Here is an 18983-nt window from a genome sequence, read left to right as displayed (position 1 = left end):
CCAAGGAGCACTGTGCAAGCGATAATATTGAAATGGAAGGAGTATCAGACCACTGCAAATCTACCAAGACCTGGCCGTCCCTCTAAACTTTCAGCTCATACAAGGAGAAGACTGATCAAAGATGCAGCCAAGAGACCCATGATCACTCTGGTTGAACTGCAGAGATCTACAGCTGAGGTGGGAGACTCTGTCCATAGGACAACAATCAGTCGTATATTGCACAAATCTGGCCTTTATGGAAGAGTGGCAAGAAGAAAGCAATTTCTTAAAGATATCCATAAAAGTGTCGTTTAAAGTTTGCCACAAGCAACCTGGGAGACACACCAAACATGTGGAAGAAGGTGCTCTGGTCAGATGAAACCAAAATTGAACTTTTTGGCAACAATGCAAAACGTTATGTTTGGCGTAAAAGCAACACAGCTCATCACCCTGAACACACCATCCCCACTGTCAAACATGGTGGTGGCAGCATCATGTTTTGGGCCTGCTTTTCTTCAGCAGGGACAGGGAAGATGGTTAAAATTGATGGGAAGATGGATGGAGCCAAATACAGGACCATTCTGGAAGAAAACCTGATGGAGTCTGCAAAAGACCTGAGACTGGGACGGAGATTTGTCTTCCAACAAGACAATGATCCAAAACATAAAGCAAAATCTACAATGGAATGGTTCAAAAATAAACATATCCAGGTGTTAGAATGGCCAAGTCAAAGTCCAGACCTAAATCCAATTGAGAATCTGTGGAAAGAACTGAAAACTGCTGTTCACAAATGCTCTCCATCCAACCTCACTGAGTTCGAGCTGTTTTGCAAGGAGGAATGGGAAAAAATTCAGTCTCTCAATGTGCAAAACTGATAGAGACATACCCCAAGTGACTTACAGCTGTAATCGCAGCAAAAGGTGGCGCTACAAAGTATTAACTTAAGGGGGCTGAATAATTTTGCACGCCCCATTTTTTCGTTTTTGATTTAAAAAAGTTTGAAATATCCAATAAATGTCGTTCCACTTCATGATTGTGTCCCACTTGTTGTTGATTTTTCACACAAAAAATACAGTTTTATATCTTTATGTTTGAAGCCTGAAATGTGGCAAAAGGTCGCAAAGTTCAAGGGGGCCGAATACTTTCGCAAGGCACTGTATGTTCTCACATGGAATGTTAGGTTTGAGATGGGAGGGAGCCTTTGGCATTTCCAAGCACAACTAAATCAACTCATTCATGGGCTTTCTCTTCCACAAGATGATTCAGCCCATTCCTAAATTATGCAAGTGGTTAAAAATGTGTTTCTGTCAAAGCCTTATTGGCCCGTTGTGCCAACAATGGGTGGCCATATTAGACAGTCATGTACCTCATTTTAATTTTGTATGAATGAGTGACACCTGCCGGACACCAGGGCCCAGTTTTTCACCTATCAGATAGGATTAAATGCATAGAAATATAAGTAACAGAACAGTTGTCCCCATTCAAGTAAATGATTAATCCATTCTATTTCTTATGCATTTAATCCTATCCGATAGGCTAAATCCAGCTAACTTTTGGGAATAAAATGGGCCCAGAGGTGTCTGCTCATTGGCAAGAAACTGGTTAAAGCAGGACTTAAAAGTACACATATCCTGGCTTGGCCTCAGTTGATTGGCTCATAGACCTGTGGTTGGGGCCTGTTCTTGCGGACACACACACATACCCCGCCAAGCAGGATGATCAGCATGGGAGTGCCCAGCCCCACCGCCATGATGACCAGAACCAGGGGAGAGAACGAGTCCACAGGAGGAGAGCCCAGCCCCACCAACACAGTCCTGAAGTACAAAAAGCAAGAGGAAGAATATTATCAGTGCTGACAGTTTCATTATCATTTCAGGTAGTTGGTGATGGTGTGAGATATCAACCTCAGCTGCTTGATAGTTGGTTAATGGAGGGGCTATAAACTGCAATTTAGTGTATAATTCAGTTAAAGTTGCTAAAATGCAACCTATTATAGCTAGGATGAACCAACAGGATGTAAACTGCTACCTACCAGCTGAGGTAGTTGGTGGTGTTGTAGAATGGGTCTCCAGTGATACTGAAGGTCATGTTGAGCCCGGTGGTCTGGCGCTCCCCTCCAAAATACGCCCGCACTAGGCCGGAGGGGGGAAGCTGGGCTACGGGGACAGGGGTTGAGTGGCGGCAGGGAGTGGCGTCCTCAAAGACAGGCGATGGCCTGCGGTAGGCCACGGGCTTCCATTGGGCATAGCCAAGAACAGGAGAGGTGGAGTTGACTGGAGAGGACACCCACTGAGATACCTAAAAGAGAGGAAAGACGAGGACACTGTAGCATCTGAAAGCTTCAGTGACAGTCTACAGAGAGACGAAGGTAAAGAACAGTAAATCAACCATAAATTATCAACCACAAAAAATGTGTTGAAATATAAACATCTAAATACTGTTATTCAGTAACATTTACTCTAGTATAACCACAGATGGAACAATGAGACCGATATTTCACCGGATGTATAAATATGAAGCATCCGCTTGGCGTTTCCACTCACTACCAAATATGGCAGTGAGAGGATGCCCAGTGGACGGCAGGGGGAGAGGATGGATTTTGGCTGACATTATGCACATTTTCTCAACGATGAAACATTTGCTCTCAATACAGTTTTCTGTTCCCAAAACTATAATCTGTTATTTGTAGACTTCACCCTTTGCTAAAGTCTTTAAAAATCACCTTGTTTAGAAGGAGTACAAAGGTAAATTGAGTTATTGCACATGCGCACTTCACAGAGTAGGTGTTCCCTAACGGAAATATGCAGATGTATACTTGAACGGGCCAATACGATCTCGCTAGCTCGTGCTTGGCTCTGCCCATCTCATTGCTTGTTTTACCCACATTTGTTCTCAGGAAACGACAGGCTGTAGTCTATCTTAGTTAAGTTATACAAATCTTTGGTACAACTACATGCCTATAACACACAGAGACATCACCTTGAATATGGAGGGTGTGTATTCATCATCTATTGACTGGAGCACATCCACTCTGCTCATGGCCTGGGTGCCGCCCACAACCTGTAGCTCTAGAGAGAAGCGGGAGCGATTGGACCTCGGGACCACACCGTCCAGCACCACCCTCAGCTGGGAGGAGTTTGCGTTGTGGAGGAGGCTGGGCCAGCCTTGGTCCCGGCCCTCAACATCAAAGGCTGAGAACTAGGATAGGAAGATAGTAGTTGAATACAGGCTAGATAACATGTAATAAAATAAATCATATCGCACTGATCATTAATACTCACTTCAGGAACCAAGTTTAAGTGATAAAATCAAAGTTTGCCGGACATTTTCAGACCTTTAAAAGTGGTCTAATGTAGAGATGAGTCCATGTCCCACTTTATCTGTTGAGTGGATCCAGGCATAGGTCTGAATCTAGTGAAGATAGGCAATGTCTAATTTCATCACACAGGCTTTAGATGATGCAGTTCCACCTACCTTCAGACAGAGCGAACCGTTGCTGAAGCTCTCACTGGCGCCTCTTCCACAGAGCAGGGCGGTGTGGGCCATGGGGTCAAGTGTCTTGTTCAGGTCATCCCAGGTGAAGTTCTGCAGCTCGTAGGGCTGGAAGAAGCTGGAGGGGGGTAGGTGCTCGGGGACGGCTGTGTCGTTGACATCGTCGTACTCCCACAGCTGACGAGAGACAAATGATGAGTTGGTTTCGTGAGTGAGTTACCTATGGCTTTGCCCAGTCTAAAATCAACCCCTTGTTAATAGCTAGGTGTTTGTTAGAGCTATTACCATATTGATAACAACCATCCAAACATTTAAGATCTACAAGAAATGTCTAGAACATGAATTTTGTACCTGGAATATTCAATAACTTGGATTATGGATCAAAACCTAGCATCTCGCTCATCTTTATGGTTTATGCATTTGGATGAGATACCTGTATCAGCCACTTAGAATATCACCTCAACAGATACTTATGAACAGGATGACAATCAATTTATGACTCACTCTGGTAAAGACGAGTGCGTTGCTGTACAGAACACTGCTCTCCGGAGTCAATTTCAGGCTGCCTGTGGTATTTTGTACCAAGAAGGCAGGCCAGTCTACCTTCACCTTGGATGAAGTGGAGTTTGTGTGCACCAGTAGTAATGCTGGCGCCCCCTGGCTGCAGAGGAGGTAGTGCAGTGTGTCGTTCTTGCCCAGCGCCCGCACATGGAGCAAGCCAACACCAGGGGGTAGCGGCGTCAGCGAGGAGTTTAGACCAGGGTTAAGCTCCAGGGATAACTGGGAAGAGGTAAGTCACACAGAGACGGTCAATTTTACCATTTTCCCATAGTGACACAGAATGAGATTCTTACAAGCAAACTGAAATTATAAGCAGAGGTGATTGATACATCATTAACAGATTTGCACAGCATCCCCCTCAGGCCAACAACCCTCAAAAATATTGTCTGGTGACTGGTCATGACATGGTCAGAGTCCTACTGAGTACTGACCTATGCAAGGAAGTCTAATGAGACAGTTCATAATCAACACTTAATCCATACATTTGTGGAATCAATAATATTTTATTCATATTTGATATGGGAAAATTATAAAATGGCAGGGTAGCCTAGTGGTTAGAGCGTTGGACTAGTAACCGGAAGGTTGCAAGTTCAAACCCCCGAGCTGACAAGGTACAAATCTGTCGTTCTGCCCCTGACCAGGCAGTTAACCCATTGTTCCTAGGCAGTCATTGAAAATAAGAATTTGTTCATAACTGACTTACTTAGTAAAATAAAAAATTGCCAGTACAGAGTAGGGTTTAGATATGTTTCAGCACTATTTGACCTCAGCATCTTCAGTTGAGGGCTCTTGGGTACCGTTATGGCTCTTTAAATCAAATGTTATTCGTCACATGCGCCAAATACAAAAGGTGTAAACCTTTACAATGAAATTCTTACTAATAAGCCCTTAACCAAAAATGCTGTTTTTATTTACTAAATAAAATACAATTTAAAAAAAGAATAACGATAAAATAATGAAACGAGGTTATAAACAGGGGGTACAGGTTAGTCGAGGTAATATGTACTGTACGTGTAGGTAGGGGTAAATTGACGAATAATAAATAGCGAGAAGCAGCATGGTAAAAAAAAATAGTCCAGGTAGTCATTTGATGAGCGTTCAGCAGATTTATGGCTGGGGGTAGAAGCTGTTAAGAAGCCATTTGGACCTAGACTACCATAACAGATTGTGTTTTAATTGCCCACCGCTATCAATCACACCAACAAAACACCCACATACTTTGATTTAACCATTTCCCTGGTTTAAAAATCACACCCACAAGGGATTGTGTAATCTGTCGCTACGTTATTGCATGGATGGCTGGGGTGAAACAATGGATAAATTATGATAGCTAGTTTAATTGATTTTTGATCATCATTCCAATATGGCTCGCGCTACAAAATACAAACATAAAGTGTATATCCAAAATGCTCGAAATCACCAACTAGCTAAAATATGTTAACGTGCTATCTAGCAGTATATCGGGTCAAAATACAGAAAACTGGATCCAAACAGAAGTTAGTTAGCTACAGCTGACGCTATCCCTGGGAAGTTAGTTAGCTACCTTTATATAACTTTATTACTTTACAACATAAATATAAACAATTTACTATCAAACTCACATTCCGTCGGTAGTTCTCACCATTGCCGATAAAACTAGAAGAACATCGAAGCGTTAAAAGCACAAATAAGACATAAAAGTGTATTGTGTACATAATATCCGCCGCCATCTTTCTTTTTCGGGGGAGGAATCACGTGCATAGTTCCTTATTTGATCAGCTGATTGGTCTTCAGCTGACTCGCCAGTATCGATTTCAGGATGCAGCAAATGTCATGCTACCTTAGCAATTAATGAAACAACATATTTCATCATAGGCTACATCATTAACACAAATTGTGAGAGAATCTGAGATGAGAGAATCAATCACATCTACACACATTATGGGCGTCATCAAAGTGAATAAAACAAATCTAGGACTATGGTCATGTTTCCAATTTTATTGAGGTTGATACAATCACAGGCAAAGGGGTAATGGAGGAAAATCGTTATGGTGGAGTAACAGGATTCAGAACCATAGTCACCAATCCAATTTAATAACCCCAACAATTATTTTGGAGAGAGAAAGCATTCTCATTCATTGAAATGCAGTAATGTGTTATGATCCAATCCATATAATATATAATTTAAACATTTAAAAAGGATCTTCAGAAGTGGACATTATAGGCTCTAAATCATTTACAATGTCTATTTTTTTAGTAGTTCATTCAAATGACTTATAGGTAACTTGATTTGGTCACCATCCATTGGCAACTGTTCTTCAACTAAAGTCACACAAAGGAGTTTTAACATACAGAGAAATACCTACAGTGACTAGCTGAGGTAAACCTTGGTCCCAGGAGAACATATTCAGTCATCTTACTTACTGCCATAAATACTGCGCAAACACACACTGACCAAAGCCAACTGGGGTGCCTTAATACCCAATCTTGTGCATTCATATGTAATGCATGCAACAACACTATCCCAGTCTGCTTTAGTGTCCATACCAAATGTCATATCTAAGTTAGTGGTTTATAGAACAGTGTTGTCACAGCTCAGATTGCCTATTCCTCCATTACCCTCTTCTTGATCCTTGTCTTCTTCTCCTCTACTCAGCACCCTGTCCTCCTCCTGTCTGCTCGTCTCCCTTCTTCTTGTGTCCGGAGACAATGTCGTCGATGCGCAGCAACAAGATGGCCGTCTGGAGAAAGAGTTCAATGGAGGAATGCTGCACATCCAAACATGTACCTAATGAACACTTATGTAGAGTCTCTTAACATTATATTAAGCAGGCGGTCGCAAGTCTCACCTCTACTGCGGTCTTGTAGGTCTGAGCCTTGACGGCCAGCGGTTCCCAGATGCCCAGGACGGTCATGTCAGCCAGGGTGCCAGTCTCTCCATTCACCCCCCACGATACACTGTCCTCCTGGGTGTGCTTGGCCTGTAGAGGTATGGAGCTCAGTGAAAAGGCCACTAAAATGTACAGTAAATCCTCCATCTCCCTTTTACCAACGCTCTCTCCTTCTTGAGCATTCTCTCACACAACACACACCCACTCTCCCATCGGGTCTTACTCCAAAATGGTATGAGGTTCTACCTTTGACTCTCTCTATCGCTCTCTTACCCTGAGGGCGGTGAGCACACGGATGGTGGAGGCGCCACAGTTCTGGATGAGGGTGCGGGGGATGACTTCCAGGGCCTGGGCAAGGGCGCGATAGGGCCATTGCTCCACACCAGTGATGGCTTTGGATCGCTCCATCAGCCGCCGGGACACTGCCATCTCGGTGGCGCCGCCGCCAGGCAGCAGGCTGGGCTCCAGCAGAACGTTGCGGGTCACCTGCATGGCATCCTGCAGATTACGCTCCACCTCCTGGGAGAGCAGGGAAAATGGTGGAGAGCGAGATTTCAGAACCAAAGTAAAACCTCAGTCAGTCATCTTTACTCTGATAACGTACAATAAATAAAGACATGTTCTAGGAGGGGAGTAGACTCATCTCATGAACATTATTTTTCCCCATTATCCATCTCTTTTAGTGATTGTTGTACAATAAAAAGCGCATATTATCTTAAATGTTTTATTTTCTCAGTTTCTCACCGCCAGGATTTCCTTGCTGGCTCCTCTCAGCAGGATGGTGCAGGCTTTGGGGTCTTTGCACTCTGTGACGAAAGCGAAGTACTCGTCTCCAATCTTCTTGATCTCAAACAGGCCCGCCCCCAGGCCCACGTCCTCCTCGCGCAGCTCATCCGTACGGCTGGCAATACGTGCGCCACACGCTCTGAGGGGTAACAGGGAAAGACGATGGTTGGTTTAGTTAGAGCAGTGGTCGTAAAGAGCATACACCCTAATACGCAATTAAAGTGACCGGCCATTTGCTAGCTATGTACTGTACATAGTAACAAAACGCAGTGAAGACAAGCAAAACAGAATAGAGATGTGTCTCCAATAACGATGAAAAGTCAAATAATATTTTTGCTTTCATAGTGTATTGGACTTACCTGGCGATCCTGTTGTTGTCTGTCTTTCTGACACGGCGAATAGCCGTGATGTTAGCCTTCATCAGGTAGTGCTGAGCCAGGTCTGAAGAGAGAGGCAAAATATAGTCACGGTAAAAATGTTAGTTGCATCAGACAAGTGCCTTACCAAGAGCATTGCATTTTGAAGCAGTGTGTGTAGTACCTGAGATGCCCTTCTCTGTGAAGATGAGGTCAGGCTTGAGGCGGATGATATCTTCACAGATCTGCTGGATGTACTCCTCCTCCATCTGCAGGATGCGGGCAAAGTCCTCCTCACGAGTGATCTCAATATCAGTCTGTAGAACAATACACATGGTTTAAAAAATGTTTTATACACACACACAGAACAAAACGCAACATGCAACCATTTCAAAGTTACAGTTCACTTAAGTAAATCAGACAATTGAAATAAATTAGGTTCCGATCTATGGATTTCACAAGACTGGGAATACAGATACGCATCTATTTGTCACATACACCTAAAAAAAAGTGTAGCTCAGAAAACCAGTCAGAAGCTGGTTTGACCACCATTTGCCTTATGCAGTGCAACTTCTCCTTCACAGTGTTAATCAGGCTGTTGATAATGGCTGTGTGAAGTTGCTGGAACACGCTGTCGTACACGTAGATCCAGAGCATCCCAAACTTGCTCAACGGGTGACATGTCTAGTGAGTATGCAAGCCATGGAAGAACTGGGATATTTTCAGCTTCCAGGAATTGTGTACAGATCCTTGCAAACTGGGGCTGTGCATTATGCTGAAACAGTCTTTCCTGAGCGCACACTGATTCTGTAACAAGCAAATTGGTTGTCTCTTCTCTCTTCAGTAGCGTGCTGCATTCTGCTAAGTGAATGATTGGCGGAGCCTTGGATACAGCCAGTATTGCTCCAAACGCGCATCACTCGTTCACTTACGGTCAGTAGTCATCCAGCCCCCCCCTCCCAAATTCTTCTCATCGGATCTACACAATTCACATAGGTCACCTATTTTAGATTCAAAATGGCAAATTTCGCCGAAAGGTGGCTAGTTTGCAGTTTGTGCAAACTAGCGCCATCGTGCGCTATCGTGCATAAATTCATTTTGTCCCCCTACATCCAAACGTGATCACGACACGCAGGTTAAAATATCAAAACAAACTCTGAACCAATTTCATTAATTTGGGGACAGGTCAAAAAACATTAAACATGTATGGCAATTTAGCTAGTTAGCTGAGGTTGTCCTTCTGGATGGTTCTCCCATCTCTGCAGCACACCACCATTCAGGTCTTTATGGTGGAGTGGCCAGATGGAAGCCACTCCTCAGTAAAAGGCACATGACAGCCCGCTTGGAGTTTCCCAAAAATTCTCTGGTCTGATGAAACGAAGATGGAACTCTTTGGCCTGAATGCCAAGCATCACGTCTGAAGGAAACCTGGCACCATCCCTACAGTGAAGCATGGTGGTGGCAGGTTGTGACAGCATGGGGATGTTTTTCAGAGGCAGGGCCTGGGAGACTCGTCAGGATCGAAGGAAAGATGAACGGAGCAAAGTACAGAGAAATCCTTGACTAAACCTGAGTGGCTTGGGGACAAGTCTCTGATCGTTCTTGTGTGGCCCAGCTAGAGCCCGGACTTGAACCCAATCGAACATCTCTGGAGACCTGAAAATAGCTGTGCAGCGACGCTCCCTATTCAACCTGACAGAGCTTGAGAGGATCTGCAGAGAAGAATAGGAGAAACTCCCCAAATACAGGTGTGCTAAAGCTTGTAGCGTCATTCCCAAGAAGACCCGAGGCTGTAATCGCTGCAAAGGTGCTTCAACAAAGTACTGAGTAAAAGGTCTGAATAATTATGTAAATATCATATCAGTTTTCATTTGCAAAAATTTCTACAAAACTGTTTTTGCTTTGTCAATATGGGGTATTGTGTAAATCGATGAGGGGGGAAAATGTAATCAGTTTTAGAATAAGGCTGTAACGTAACAAAATGTGGAAAAAGTCAAGGGGTCTGAATACTTTCCAAATGAATGGGGAAAAAAAGAGAAAAAAAAACAAACAGGAAACATTTGTTCGTTTTTTTGACAAGTATTTAACCCCATATCTTTGGCATTAAACAGTCTCCATATAGACTTCCATTCCTTTTCCATACCTGGCTTTCTCCCTTCTTGTACTCCAGGGAGCAGTCCAACAGGATAATGCGGGGATCCTTGATCATTCTGCGCATGCGCGGGTGAGTCACGTCCTTGTTTACCATCACACCTCTCAGCACGCATGAGTCCTCGATGATCCCACCGGGAACCTGAACAAACACAGATAATAAAGCAGACGTTGAAACTGATGCTGATCTGATGCAGAACTTGGAGTGTATGACATTAACAATAAGTTAAGCTTTATTTTGATGTATTACACTTGTGATTTTATGAAAGTTAAATATTTATAATTCTGTAGTTTGAATTTCGCGTTCTGCAATTTCACCGGACGTTGGCCAGGTGGGACGCTACCATCCCACCTGCCCGAATGAAGTTAACAGACACTTTGACCCTTACCTTTTCTACTTTGGCGTACTTCTTGATGTCGATCTCCTTGCGTCCGTTCTCCTCCATCTCCACAGTTTTGACGGCGTCCAGTGAGATGCTGCAGGCCATGTCAGACCAGCGGCTCAGGGCCTTGGTGTTGATGGCAGAGTGGATGATCTTCAGCATCATCTTCCTGTCGCTAACGTCCACTGGGGTGCTGGCGGGAGGAGGGGATGGAGGAGAGTGTGTTGTTAAACAACTGATGAGTATGAAAGCAGTTGTCATCGAAAATATGCAGTTACCAGAAAAAGTACTTCGACCAATATTCTAGACTTCTGTAAATCAAGTACCAATGCCAATCCCAGATTTTCATAACAAGTGAAATTATGCACAGATGTCAAGTTAGAATGCAGCTCTTAAAGAGCCACTGAACACGCTGATTGTTTTTCTGTTGCTCATTAGATAAACAAGATTACATTCTGGGAGACATTCGGTTAATGATGTTTGTCCCCCATGATACACTTTAGACGAAGAAGCCCATTTCCCTTCCTCAAAATCCCCAGGATGAATTTACAACAACACAATTTATTACAGATTTATTGAGTTTTTGCTGAAGAGGTTATAGTTTTGCAATTTTACATACAGCTAAGGTGTTTGGTGCAGTATTTCGCAAATAAAAAAATGTGCAACGTGTTGTCTTGTGTAAATGAAGTCGGGCTGCTGGGCAGGTCTGTCTCACTGTCTATGCTACTGGATACAGAGCAATCACCGCAGCTGTTCATCCCATGTTAGTGGGCAAATGGACATCATCAAATCCAAACCCAACCTTCATTTACCTGTTGTGACGCACCACGCACACACGGCTGTTCCAAACTATTTTAAACGACACAAACTTTGACTAAAGTTATCCTATTTACACTTCGTAGTCAATTTTGACACTAGAATAACCGTTTGACTCATATCGATGCCACGTAGGCCGTTTTCAAAGGGATTTGTTGCTTTTTAAAGGCAGTAGCTCTATAACGATTAAAAGGTTGTGTGTGTGGTTGGGTGGTAGAGGCTGGAAGAGTACCTGATTTCTTTGAGAAGGTTGAGCATATCATCCAGACCTTGTCTGTAGGCGCTGATGATAACTGTTGGGTGCATTTGCTGCTCCAGGAACTGCTCTGACACGGACAGCATCTCACCCGCTAGAGATGCATAAAATGTATGATGTTTCCCATGTTGAGACACAGCAGTAATAAGAGTAAAACATAAGGAATAGGCTGGATTGGACTACTACAATGAGAATAGACCTGATGGTGCAGTGTATTCACAGTATTGGGCATGTGGTGACTCACCCAGGATGATGACAGAGGTGGTGCCGTCTCCCACCTCCTCGTCCTGAGTGCGACTTATCTCAATCATGGACTTGGCAGCCGGGTGCTGGACCTGGATCTGAGTATGTGGAAGCAGAGATGGAAGGAGTGACATAAGCTTTGCACCGGGGCACTGAACATTGATATTTTCTGCATGGAAGTAGATGTATGGGAATCATAGCAAGTGTGCCCTTCTCACCTCTCTCAGGATAGCGTTACCATCGTTGGTCATCACGATCCCACCCATGGGGTCCAACAGCATCTACCAAGACAAAGTATCTTATGGTTCCGGATTCAAGTGCTTCCATAAAAGTAAATTCCAGACAAAAGTGACATAATAGAAGACCTATAGCTCACCTTCATCATGGCCCTTGGTCCCAGGCATGTTCTGATGACGTCTGCGATCGTCTATAACACACGAAAAAAAAGTTCTATACAGCGCCAACAGGCAATGCATGATGGTGATCCTACATTCCTCATAGAGCTACAGTAGTAGCTATGACAATAACAGTATCACAATATTTATTACATAAGGAAATATTTCAACAAAGCAGACCTAACTCCTTGGTCCTTTAAAAACTTGCTGTATGTAAAATATGGTGTGCTATAACTTGGAAAATAAATCAAGGTGACTCGATGTCAACATAATGATAATTGTTTCCAACATTAGGGCCACTTTGTGTTTTGTTTCCTTGTTACGATACTAAAGGGGATTGCGATATTGGCATTGTCTCTGCCCTAGTACTGGGCCCCATAGACATAGATTAAACATACAATTATGTTGAAATAACATAGCTAGAAACCAAGTTAATTCTTAAAAAGTTTAAGCCATTGGGGGGGGTTCTAAGATGACATGTGCAATTGTTTTAAGATGGTCATACTATGGAACATTTAGTTATTCGATTTTCAACTTTAAGACCCATTTAGGTATCAAAAAATGATTTTAAAAAATATAGAATTTGGCCTTTACTAGTATAGGCCAGAGAAACACATTGAATAACATTCATAAATGGCAAAAAAAAGACAGTCAAAAAATAAAGAAAAAAGGTATTGAAGTATTTATCCTATATCTAGGAGATATAAGAAAGCTCGGGAAATAAATAAAATATATATACACACACAGTACCAGTCAAAAGTTGGGACACACCTCATTCAAGGGGTTCTCTTTATTTGTACTATTTTCTACATTGTAGAATAATAGTGAAGACATCAAATCTAAGAAACAACACATATGGAATCATGTAGTAACCAAAAAAAAGTGTTACATCAAAATATATTTTATATTTCAGATTCTTCAAAGTAGCCACCCTTTGCCATGATTGCAGCTTTGCACACTGGTGGCACTCTCAACCAGCAATGCTTTTCCAACAGTCTTGAAGGAGTTCCCACATATGCTGAGCACTTGTTGGCTGCTTTTCCTTCACTCTGCGGTTCAACTCATCCCAAACCATCTCAATTGGGTTGAGGGATTGTGGAGGCCAGGTCATCTGATGCAGCAGTCCATCACTCTCCTTCTTGATCAAATAGCCCTTACACAGCCTGGAGGTGTGTTGGGTCATTGTCCTGTTGAAAAACAAATGATAGTCCCACGAAGCGAAAACCAGATGGGATGAAGTATCACTGCACAATGCTGTGGTAGCCATGCTGGTTAATCTCTTTGGGCTAGGGGGAAGTATTTTGACGTCCAGATGAAAAGCATGCCCAAAGTAAACTGCCTGTTACTCAGACCCAGAACCTGTGCATATAATTGGTAGATTTGGATATAAAACACTAAAGTTTCAAAAACTGTTAAAATAATGTCTGTGAGTATAACAGAACTGATATGGCAGGCGAAACCCTGAGGACAAACCATCAACAACAAAAAAAACATTCAGCCTACCACTGTTTCCAATGCCTGTTATGCTTATTATGAGGCTAAATCCTCCCAGCCTGCAGTTCCTAGGGTCTCCACTAGATGCCAACAGTCCTTAGAAAGAGTTTCAGGCTAGTTTTGGGAATAATTAGCAAGAATTTTTAGTTTTTTTAAGTGGCTCCCATTTTGGCTGTAGGGTTTCCATGAACGTGGATGAGAGTGCGTTCTTTGTTGTTTATCTCCGGTAAAGACAATAACGATTCGATAAGTGCACGCAGGCTATCCGGAAGGCCAAAGTTAGTAACTTTAAGGAGGAGTTCTCTCTCGGTGGGTCCAACCCCAAAAAGGTCTGGAAAACGGTTAAAGACCTGGAGAATAAACCCTCCTCCTCACAGCTGCCCATGTCCCTTAATGTTGATGATGTGGTTGTTACTGACAAGAAGCATAGACTGAGCTCTTTAAAAATCACCACTTCATTAAGTCACGATTCCTATTTGCCTCCTTGCCCATCCAACATTTCCTCATCTCCCACCCCTTCTAATGAGACTATCCCAGATGCTCCTCCCTCTTTTTCCCCTGCCCCGCTGCAAAGTTTCTCCATGCAGGCAGTCACTGAGTCCGAGGTACAAAAGGAGCTCCTTAAACTTCTGGGTCAGATGGTTTAGACCCTTCTTTAAGGTTGCTGCCCCTATCGTTGCCAAGCCTGTCTCTCCTTTCTGGGGAGGTTCCCATTGCTTGGAAGGCAGCCACAGTTGGTCCTTTATTTAAAGGGGAAAATCAAGGTGATCCTAAATGTTATAGGCCTATTCCGCCCTGTTTATCAAAAGTGTTGGAAAGACTTGTCAATAATCAACTGACTGGATTTCTTGATGTCTATAGTATTCTCTCGTGTATGCAATCTGGTTTCCGCTCAGGTTGCGGATGTGTCACTGCAACCTTAAAGGTCCTCAATGAGGTCACCATTGCCCTTGATTCTAAGGAATATTGTGCTGCAATTTTTATTGACTTGGCCAACGCTTTTAATACGGTAGACCATTCCATTCTTGTGGGCCGGCTAAGGAGTATTGGTGTCTCTGAGGGGTCTTTGGCCTGGTTTGCTAACTACCTCTCTCAAAGAGTACAGTGTATATAGTCAGAAAATCTGCTGTCTCAGCCACTGCCTGTCACCAAGGGAGTACCCCAAGGCTCAATCCTAGACCCCATGCGCTTCTCAATTTACATCAACAACATAGCTCAGGCAGTAGGAAGCTCTCTCATCCATTTATATGCAGATGATAGTCTTCTACTCAGCTGGCCCCTCCCTGGATATTGTGCTAAATGCTCTACAACAAAGCTTTCTTAGTGTCCAACCCTTAACCCTGTTCTGAACACCTCCAAAACAAAGGTCATGGGGTTTGGTAAGAAGAATACCCCTCTTCCCACAGGTGTTATTACTGCCTCTGAGGGTTTAGAGCTTGAAGTAGTCACCTCATACAAGTACTTGGGAGCATGGCTAGACGGTGCACTGTTCTTCTCTCAGCACATAACAAAGCTGCAGCCTAAAATGAAATCTAGAATTGGAGTTTCCTCTATCGTAACCGCTGATTCAGATGACTATTCTACCCATGCTAGGTTACGGAGACATAATTTATAGATCGTCAGGTAAGGGTGATCTAGCATCACCACCCTGGATGGTTCCGACCTTGAATATGTGGACATCTATAAGTACCTAGGTGTCTGGCTAGACTGCAAACTCTCCTTCCAGACCCACATCAAACATCTCCAATCGAAAATCAAATCAAGAGTCGGCTTTCTATTCCGCAACAAAGCCTCCTTCACTCACGCTGCCAAGCTTACCCTAGTAAAACTGACTATCCTACCTGTCATCTACAAAATGGCTTCCAACACTCTACTCAGCAAACTGGATGCAGTCTATCACAGTGCCATCCGTTTTGTCACTAAAGCACCTTATACCACCCACCACTGCGACTTGTATGCTCTAGTCGGCTGGCCCTCACTACATATTCGTCGCCAGACCCACTGGCTCCAGGTCATCTACAAGTCCATGCTAGGTAAAGCTCCGCCTTATCTCAGTTCACTGGTCACGATGGCAACACCGATCCGTAGCACGCGCTCCAGCAGGTGTATCTCACTGATCATCCCTAAAGCCAACACATCATTTGGCCGCCTTTCGTTCCAGTACTCTGCTGCCTGTGACTGGAACAAATTGCAAAAATCGCTGAAGTTGGAGACTTTTATCTCCCTCACCAACTTCAAACATCAGCTATCCGAGCAGCTAACCGATCACTGCAGCTGTACATAGTCTATAGGAAAATAGCCCACCCATTTTCACCTACCTCATTCCTATACTGTTTTTATTTATTTATTTTTCTGCTCTTTTGCACACCAATATCTCTACCTGTACATGACCATCTGATCATTTATCACTACAGTGTTAATCTGCAAAATTGTATTATTCTCCTACCTCCTCATGCCTTTTGCACACATTGTATATAGACTGCCCATTTTTTCTACTGTGTTATTGACTTGTTAATTGTTTATTCCATGTGTAACTGTGTTGTCTGTTCACACTGCTATGCTTTATCTTGGCCAGGTCGCAGTTGCAAATGAGAACTTGTTCTTAACTAGCCTACCTGGTTAAATAAAGGAGAAATAAAAAAATAAAATAAAAATCTCGAGCGGCTAGACATTCCTTACCATTCGGCCATCAGATTTGCCACCAATGCTCCTTATAGAGCACATCACGTCACTCTGAGTCATCACTGTAAACTGGTCATCTCTGTAAACTGGTCATCTCTGTATACCTGTTGCAAAGCACACACATCCCTGGGTCGCTCCTATTTTCAGTTCGCTGCAGCTAGCGACTGGATCGAGTTGCAACAAACACTCAAACTGGACAGTTTTATCTCAATCTCTTAATTCAAAGACTCAATCAATGACACTTACTGACAGTTATGGCTGCTTTATGCTTCATGCTGTTGACTGTGCCCAATAATGTTTGTACCATGTTTTGTGCTGCTACCATGTTGTGTTACTACCATGCGATGTCATCTCTCTTTATGTAGTGTTGTCTCTCTTGTTCCGATGTGTGTTTTGTCCTATATTTATATTGTATTTATTTATTTATAATCCCAGGCCCCCATCCCCGCAGGAGGTAGGCCATCATTGTAAATAAGAATTTGTTCTTAACTGACTTGCCTAGTTAAATACAGTTTAAATAAAAAATGCTGGTTGAGAGAATGCCAAGAGTGTGCAAAGCTGTCAAGGCGAAGGGTGGTTACATGGAAGAAACTCAAATATAAAATTGTGTTGCTTAACACTTTTTTGATTACTACATGATTTCATATGTGTTATTTCCTTGTTTTGATTTCTTCACTATTATTCTACAATATAGAAAAATAGTACAAATTAAGAAAAACCCTGGAATGAGTAGTTGTGTCTAAACTTTTGACTGGTACTGTAAATATTCCAAACACACGCTGGGACAGTTGGGGGTTGCGATAGATCCCAAGCTAATACAACCACTCCCATCAAAAAATATTTGAAAAGGAATGAGGCTGGTGCAACAGATCAGAACATTTAGCTTAACATTGTAACTATTAGGCTATTTCTTCACATTATAGGCGGCAGCAATACGCACACGGCAGTAGGCTATAAGTGCGAATGTTCCAAAATGCAATCAATTAGTGGGAAAAAGTGACCGGAAATGCAATTATGCATATAACGCTTCATTATAAAAGGTGCATTTTTATGGTGAACATCATCTTCTCCAAACTCGCACCGCCCATGTATTTATGCCAGTTAGGCTCTACCCCGAATTAATGTGCTTCATTTTAAGGAGTTATTTGGACACTTAAGTTGTGATACATACTGTACCTTATGAAAACATATCGGCCATACTGCACACGCTGGGCAGTGTGGCCTAATACAGTCACCATTACAGCCCTAAGTGGAAGACACCAAAGAATGATAACTCACCTTGGCTGCACTGATATTTCCTGTCTGAACCTTCCGTCCAGACTCCCTCTTCATATTCTGGCCTGTAGTGGAACATGGAAACCAAGTTAAAAGGCTGTATGTTGTGTAAAATTGTACTGCAAAAACACAGCAGACCAAAACATAATTTCCGCAATTAGTCTAGTTAACTTTGGGATCCAACCAGTCTACGTCTGTTCTGCACCTTTTGATTTCTATGTACAAATTAAAGATCCCACATCTGTAGCTAACTAGCTACCTGCCTACAGTACAACTGCCCCCGAACAGGCAGTTAACCCACTGTTCCTAGGCCGTCATTGAAAATAAGAATTTGTTCTTAATTAACTGACTTGCCTAGTAAAATAAAAGTAAAAAAAAAAATACAGTAGCTAGCTAGGCGTATCATGTGTGGATTAGGGATGTGTCATATTTTGGAAGGCTGATCTTTTATACTGTACAGTTAACGTTACTAAATTACATACATACATAAACTACATCAACCAAGCCAGCTTCATTCATCTGACATGTTAGCTACGGACATGCCTGGAAGCTTCAACGACTAGGTTAAAATGCCATTTATTTGAGTCTCTTTCTTTGCGCTTCACTAATATGTTGCCGAACAGATGGGCTCCCCTCCCATATTTTTTACCCTCATTTGGTCAAACGCTAACTAGCTAAGGTTCCTGTATGTTGTAACTAGTTAGCTATTGTAATATGTAACGTTACTGCAACATGTATTCTTGAGAATGGACATTTGAGTTGAGTACTTAGTTATCTAACTAGTTAATGGTTGTGTAAATTGCACTATAGCCAGCCAGAGGTTTGTTGTAACATTATCTTACCTTACAGCCAATAAAGTCATACAAAAAGCCAGTTCGCTAACTGTAGCTAGTTAACACTAGTGTCAGCTGTCGACAAGGAAGCAGAAGCACATGCTTTGTTGCTGGCTAGAAACAGACGATAACTATGTAGACTTGTCGGGATATTACAAACGACAGAAACATCAAAATGAGTAACATTTCCAAAGAAATATACGTTAAGATGTAACCTTTCTCGTTGCTTATGGGTTTTCTATTTACTTACTCAGCACGAGAACCTGTTGGCCCATCATTTTTGACAGCGTGTGGGACAACCGTCTGGAACCTTCTGGGCTGCGGGAGAGTAGAACTCTCGACATCAGGGGGCTGATTTACTCCCAGTATCTTAACCAATAAACTTCGAGGAAAAAATGATGTACAGTGGAT

General features: G+C 42.8%; 2 protein-coding genes across 3 annotated transcripts; both read right to left on the bottom strand.

Annotated features, from left to right (window-relative positions):
- Positions 1-1027: 1027 nt before the first annotated feature.
- On the bottom strand, positions 1028-5792 carry LOC124042798 (glycosylated lysosomal membrane protein). Of its 2 annotated transcripts, none has more exons than XM_046360914.1 (6): positions 5654-5751; positions 3976-4251; positions 3454-3648; positions 2959-3177; positions 2012-2277; positions 1028-1793 (listed from the first exon to the last, which is right to left on the bottom strand). In XM_046360914.1, the coding sequence occupies exons 1-6, from the start codon at positions 5654-5656 to the stop codon at positions 1622-1624; spliced, it is 1131 nt and encodes a 376-aa protein (XP_046216870.1). In that variant the 5' UTR covers positions 5657-5751; the 3' UTR covers positions 1028-1621. The 2 variants fall into 2 exon arrangements, with proteins under 2 accessions (XP_046216870.1, XP_046216869.1); XM_046360913.1 differs by having other exon boundaries at positions 1030-1793; positions 5634-5792.
- A 202-nt stretch (positions 5793-5994) lies between these two features.
- On the bottom strand, positions 5995-18931 carry LOC124043476 (T-complex protein 1 subunit gamma-like). Its single transcript, XM_046362109.1, has 14 exons — positions 18823-18931; positions 17743-17804; positions 12270-12320; positions 12112-12174; positions 11895-11991; positions 11627-11744; positions 10585-10771; positions 10188-10337; positions 8229-8361; positions 8048-8129; positions 7647-7827; positions 7176-7421; positions 6861-6992; positions 5995-6752 (listed from the first exon to the last, which is right to left on the bottom strand). The coding sequence occupies exons 1-14, from the start codon at positions 18914-18916 to the stop codon at positions 6660-6662; spliced, it is 1689 nt and encodes a 562-aa protein (XP_046218065.1). The 5' UTR covers positions 18917-18931; the 3' UTR covers positions 5995-6659.
- Positions 18932-18983: the final 52 nt, after the last annotated feature.

This window comes from Oncorhynchus gorbuscha, linkage group LG09 (genome assembly GCF_021184085.1).
Source record: "Oncorhynchus gorbuscha isolate QuinsamMale2020 ecotype Even-year linkage group LG09, OgorEven_v1.0, whole genome shotgun sequence".
NCBI classification, from domain to species: Eukaryota; Metazoa; Chordata; class Actinopteri; order Salmoniformes; family Salmonidae; genus Oncorhynchus; species Oncorhynchus gorbuscha.
Note: the sequence above shows the minus strand (reverse complement) of the source record. Positions and strands in the feature narration are given on the sequence as shown.

What these genes read in the sequence shown, in the direction of transcription:
- LOC124042798 (XM_046360913.1), bottom strand. Translation starts at nt 5,741, where the DNA reads ATGGCGGCGGATATTATGTACACAATACACTTTTATGTCTTATTTGTG. An exon ending in GTGAGAACTACCGACGGAAT is followed by an intron (nt 4,252 to 5,633) that starts GTGAGTTTGATA and finishes ACCTCTTCCCAG; the next exon opens with TTATCCCTGGAGCTTAACCC. An exon ending in ACCACCAACTACCTCAGCTG is followed by an intron (nt 1,794 to 2,011) that starts GTAGGTAGCAGT and finishes TTTGTACTTCAG; the next exon opens with GACTGTGTTGGTGGGGCTGG.
- LOC124043476 (XM_046362109.1), bottom strand. Translation starts at nt 18,916, where the DNA reads ATGTCGAGAGTTCTACTCTCCCGCAGCCCAGAAGGTTCCAGACGGTTG. An exon ending in CCAACAGGTTCTCGTGCTGA is followed by an intron (nt 17,805 to 18,822) that starts GTAAGTAAATAG and finishes GTTCCACTACAG; the next exon opens with GCCAGAATATGAAGAGGGAG. An exon ending in CACAGAGAAGGGCATCTCAG is followed by an intron (nt 8,130 to 8,228) that starts GTACTACACACA and finishes CTCTCTCTTCAG; the next exon opens with ACCTGGCTCAGCACTACCTG.